At 41.5% G+C, this 5,662-nt stretch overlaps 1 protein-coding gene across 1 annotated transcript in view; it reads right to left on the bottom strand.

Moving 5' to 3' along the window:
* Nucleotides 1–205: 205 nt before the first annotated feature.
* LOC107091036 (activin receptor type-2A-like) overlaps nt 206–5,662 on the bottom strand; it is a 14,861-nt gene continuing 9,404 nt past the window's right edge. Inside the window, exons 4-11 of the mRNA XM_015384745.1 lie at nt 4,562–4,707; nt 3,175–3,318; nt 2,904–3,047; nt 2,193–2,326; nt 2,003–2,117; nt 1,587–1,725; nt 1,030–1,160; nt 206–933 (exon numbers count right to left, since the gene is read on the bottom strand). Coding sequence (XP_015240231.1) covers nt 739–933; nt 1,030–1,160; nt 1,587–1,725; nt 2,003–2,117; nt 2,193–2,326; nt 2,904–3,047; nt 3,175–3,318; nt 4,562–4,707 — 1,148 coding nt within the window. The 3' untranslated portion in view covers nt 206–738. The remainder of the gene's footprint in view (nt 934–1,029; nt 1,161–1,586; nt 1,726–2,002; nt 2,118–2,192; nt 2,327–2,903; nt 3,048–3,174; nt 3,319–4,561; nt 4,708–5,662) is intronic.

The raw sequence follows: 5,662 nt of genomic DNA, 5'->3' as shown, positions 1-5,662 counted from the left end.
CATTGAACTTTTTGTTTTTCCTGTGTTTTTAGTTGATAAAAGGCTTGAAATGAACTGAAAATGTGAAAATACTGAACTACTCATTCTGAACCCTCACTGTTAAATTTTGAAAGACAGAAAATGTAACCTCAAAAGGGAGCGCTGCACCATCATGAGTTAAACAATTAATAGGTCTCAAACGTTGAAAACATTTTTTTTTATTTTATAAACACTGGAAACACATCGATTGTTTTGTCACAGACTTAATGGATTGTATTAAAACTATAAAATAAGGTCATCTTTTGTAGACCAGATACTGATTATTTTCTCAGATCGTCGATAAATAATTTACCCTCTAAAACATCTGAAGACGTCCTGAGATGCTAATCCTGTCAGGGACAATTCTTTAACTGAGCAGCAGATGTTTAGGAAAAAATAAAAAAGTCCCACAGTTTGGGTTCCTCCAGTTCCTGTAGATTAGACAACTTGTCCTCAGCAGCGACTCTGTGCAGAGACGGTCTTGTTCAGGGCGGTGTGGCAAACGGTTGCCCTAGACACAGCAGTGTAAGGAACATTTTCTCTACTTCCACAAGTTAGTGTTACCAAGACCAGTAATCTGATGTCCTCGGATCAGGAGATGCTTCACTTAGGCAAACAGGAGCCCCTATATCAGACCAACCCACCATCAGCATCACCCGAAAGTCTTTTATTCTGTAGTGCCAGAGTGATGTCACAGGTTAGAGCTATCCTCCATGGTCCTCAGAGGCCGGATTCTTTGGGAGGGTAGTCCACGTTGGTTACCATGGTGACAACCGTGACAAGGTCCTTAGAGGCAGTGATGTTGGTTAGCCGCTGCATCTGCGCCACACGTTCTTCCACACAGCCGGCCGACAGCCGGGCATCGGCCTCGTGATCCCAGAGCTCTTCTATGGTCTCACAGAGCAGAGCCATGCCCTGCACAGAGACAAACACATCCATGACGCCTAATCAACATCTTTATCAGTCCGACTTGTCAAACAGGTGCATGCTGGTCATTATAGTGCGACTCACCGCATGTTTCTGCCAACAATCCCTTAGGGTGGGCCTTAGCCTCTTAAAGACCACCACCTCCTGCATGTCCTCCAAAGATGGGTGCTGGCCCACCTCCTCCTCATAAGGCAGCATGTACTCATCCACAGGACCTGGATTAAAGAACAGAACCACAGCACTGTTACAGATGCAGAACCAGGGTAGAGCAAAAGAGAGCCAACCAGGTCCAGGAACTGATCTTTCAGAATAATTACCCATCTGAACTGCAATATGTTCAATTGAAAGCTTTAAGAACTTCAACTTTATTTATCTGATCCATAACCTCTTGGTTCCAATGGATGCAAAATGTTCAGGCCATGTTTCTCTCAACAGGGGGGAGGGGGTTTACACCTGCTCACAGCTGTGTTGTTCAGAACCACAAGTATTTTCTGTCTAAGATGTTTTAAGAACTAATTATTCTGCCCTTAGTTTGGTTCAGAGTCAGGCTCAAACAAGGTGTTTGTTTTAATAACATACAGTTTTCTGTCCTGCTTAAATGCTGAAGCCCAACAAGGTGGCTGGTGTTTAGTGTCAGTTACCGTCAGCAGCTTTGCAGCGTGAGGCGAGCTCCCACAGCACCAGGCCCACAGCGTACATGTCTATCCTCAAAAAGACGTCTCTCTGGAAATTGATGGCTCCTTCTAAGACCTCTGGGGCCATGTAGCGCCGGGTACCCACCTGAGGCAGGAAGAGTAAAGAGCACCAGAGCTTTTAGAAAAAGTACAATGTTTTTCTATAAAAAGCTTTAAAACATTTATACAAATTAACATGGAAGAAAGTTCAGGGCTAACAGACACAAACACTTAATAGTTAAATGTTTGAGTGATCTTTGGAGATTTTCACCTGTCAGACACCAGACTGAGTAATGAGATCACTGCCTCTTCAAAGAAGCTCAAAAACCCTACAGGTCCTGATGATTATGACTTAAGATCAAAACTTTCACTCGAAGACTCACGTGTCTGTGGGCTGCAGCTAAAGTTTTCCCGGCCTCAAATCTCAGAGCGAGTCCAAAGTCGGCGATGCAAGCCGTCATGTCCGACTTTAGGAGAATGTTCTTGGTTTTAAAATCCCTGTAAGAACAAGGAGACTGAAAACTACCGTCTGCCTTTAGCTTGGCTTTGTAATCTGATGTTCTTATATCATACCTGTGAGCAATGGAAGGTTTGTGCCCAGGTATGTCCTTGTGTAGATAGGACAGACCTTGAGACATTGTCTGAGCGATGAGACAAAGCTCAGACCAGGAGAGGACGTTGGCTTTCAGGTAGTCACACACTGAACCCTGAGAACAAGAGGACAGAAAGTTATAATAGCTTAACATGGCTGAGTTTGAATCTGTACTTTACAACAAAGTAAATACCCGGGACACTGCAGACTTTGCACTTTTACAACTGGATACATATAAAACGTTTAACGATAATTTAAACTTTAAGTCTGCATTGTTGGTGCTGCAGTTTCCCCAACTGTCCACCAGATGTCAGGATTGCGTGTGTATTTCTAAAGTATTTCCCTTTAGCAATTATCAACAAAAGTTGAAACTCCACTTTTATCTAAATAATTAACACACAGAAAATAATAAAAAAAGAAATCTACTGAATCTGTTTGATTATCATATTATGGAGACATCAAGTGTATATCCTGACATAACTGTTAAAAAGTCTTGATGTTCTATTTCTAACTTTTATGTATTAGTTGTAACGTTGCAACTATATATTATAGTTTTTGCTAATCAAGCAACAAAAACAAATCAAATGTTATAAAGAGAGAGAATTAATAAAAAATAATCTATTTTCTGCCATAAATCCATCTTTAGCAGTTGTTGCAGTACCCTAACAACACAGCAGGGGTCGTTGTTTTACCTTCTCATGATAGGCAGTAATGAGCCACAGCTCCAGCTCTGTGTTGCAGCCTCTCTTCTCTGCTCCGATGAACTGCAGCAGGTTTTCATGCTTCATTCCACTCAAGCTGTAAATCTCGTACTCTGCCTGCCATGATTGACGTTCCTGAAAGCAAACAGGGTTGGAGAAGTAAAAAGTCAGAGATGAAGCTGCACCTGCTTAGACAATCCAGAAGATGTAGTTAATAGTGCATCTCTGGTTGATGATTTAAACCTGGCTGTAGCAGACTCACCTGGATGGGGAAGATCTTAACAGCAACATGTTCACTGAGGAGCTGAGCCTTCCACACGCAGCCAAAGCGCCCCCTGGCTTTGACCTCCAGAAGCTGCACAGGCCTCTGACCCAAGACGGGGGAGGGGGGCATCGGACCAGGGTCCTACAGGAAACCAGAAGATGTGAGTTAGGGAGTTATTAGGTCAAAGTTATTTACCCCACTAATTAAAATCCCAGAATCCCCAAACTGAGCCTCATGCACCACCCTCCTCTGTGCAGCAGGTGGAGACATTATCAGTGCAAGTCAAGAGCGGGCAGCATCACAGTGAGCAGTGAGGGAGAGAGGGAACAGGGAGCATACAGCGTCCCACTCTTACCTCCATTAAAATGTGGAAGACGTTCTGAGAGGCAAAAACACAAAAAAAGGGTGGGAGGTCATACAGTCAGCTGATCTAAGTTTAATCATCACTGAGGGCTCTGAGCTTCTGACATGACTACCTCTGGTCACATGACCATCAGAATTGTCTGCAGAGTGGTGACCTACTGACATAACATTTAGAATGTGCGATTAATAAGGCCTAAAAAGTTAGTGATCGTTTGCCTTAAGCAGACAATCAGGGACTGTTTTGTCTGGATTCAGGATCTTCTGGTTCTGATCCACCCACATGGATATTAATGACGCATAATTGCTACCCGATTATTGACAAATAAGGCTGAATAAAGTTGTCAAATATTAAAACCATTGCTTTTTTTAATCATCAAAACTTTTTTGACCTCTATTTTATTTAGATTTTTTTCTTTACACCAACTACCAGTATGTAGATCTTTCTCTCCAGGGTTTTAATGTTTTTACGACCTTGAAAGCTGGCTTGTCCAGAGTCAATTGAGGCAGGAATTTACTGTTGCATAAAAAGTAAATAGTTTTCTATTTGCATGCATGGATCTGTATGATAGTTGCAACTCTCTTCACTTTTGTGTTGCAGCAAACCCACTTAAAACTAATTACTGACACCAAAAGTGGGAAAGTCAATGTAATGCGACCAAAATTGAATGATGTTTGTATTTTATCACTGCGTTTATTTGCCCGGCCATGTTGGAAACTAAAAACAATGTATGACTTTTTTGGAGAGGATAAACCATCACAAGGTGATCATATGACTTTCTCCACATCAGCAATTATTTTCCAGATTTTACATGTTTGATCAGCACTGCAGAAACCTAATTTGTCCAAAAAATAAAAAGACAGTTTCTGAATCAAACAAAGCTGTTCTATGATCACACTTTGAAAAAGGAACCCGTCGTCTACTACATGAGAAAACAGTTCAGACAACAGGTGTTTGAAGCTAAACAGTTCTAAAGCCAAAACCAGATCAGATCCATCTGCTGGCAGCTGCTGACAGACCCACCTGTGTGGGCAGCAGGACAGGCGGGTAGGGCCGTCTGTGGCGCCTGTAGACCAAAAAGGAAAGCAGGACGGCGCCACTGACAGCCAGGCTGGACACCATGGAAAAGATGACAGGCTCCACTCGTAGCTTCGGAGGGGCACTGGTTGCTGTGGAAACAGAAGAGGTATTATAAGTGAATACACAGCCTGATTTAATCACAGGAGTCAGGATATCAGAGGCGATTGATGATGTCACTGAGTGAAAAATAATTACATGTTAGCAGAAAAAGGATAATTTAACATGATTTCGTCTAACCTGGTCAGCCAGATTAATTTAAACTGTGTGCAGCATATTCATTGAGAAGGAAGCACTAGAGGCCCATTTCAAAGGTGAGAATAAGAGTCAGTGGAAACAGTTTGGAACCAATCAGATAACTATGGATCCGTCACTAAAATAATTTTTTTGTAAGACAAGAAAAGCTCAGTAGTTAACTGTTGAAACTTTAACAGCATAAAATGCTCTTTCGGGGCATTATAAAGGTCATCTTTAAAACATTGCTCTGTTAATGCTATAATTATGACAGTTATTGTACCAGAGAAGCGCTGTTGCAACATGGGCCCACCTCCTACACTCCCAACGGTCTGGTCTGTTTTAGAGTCCAGAGAGTATCCACCCTTACTAGACTGACTTACACTCATGTAAGTCAAGCTGTCCAGGCTTGATCTCATCAGGATAGTAATGCATTAACAATGGCATCACAGGAGAATCTAGTTAGCTAACTAACTGCGGCTCATTCTCATGAGAAAATACAAGAAAACATAATTCTGAGCTTATAAGAACTTTGACCAGAAATAGGAACCACAGCAGGTTGTTGTGTCTCACATTAAGGTACCTCAGTAATTAAACGCAACTCAAAGGAAACTAAAAAAAAAAAAAAATGCTCTTAACTGTGATTTAACTATTCAGTTATAACTAGTTTTATACTCTATCATAATTTGAGAACTCCTGTTTTTAATTGTTATGTGTTGACAATAACAGAGTAGGGCTGCACAATATGGCCAAATCTTATATCATGATATAGATTTCTCACTTTCAGTTGATACGATATAAAAAATATGAAAG

The sequence above is a fragment of the Cyprinodon variegatus genome, unplaced genomic scaffold (assembly GCF_000732505.1).
Source record: "Cyprinodon variegatus isolate N-32 unplaced genomic scaffold, C_variegatus-1.0 Scaffold321, whole genome shotgun sequence".
Taxonomy (NCBI): domain Eukaryota; kingdom Metazoa; phylum Chordata; class Actinopteri; order Cyprinodontiformes; family Cyprinodontidae; genus Cyprinodon; species Cyprinodon variegatus.
This window is presented reverse-complemented; position numbering and strand designations above follow the sequence as displayed.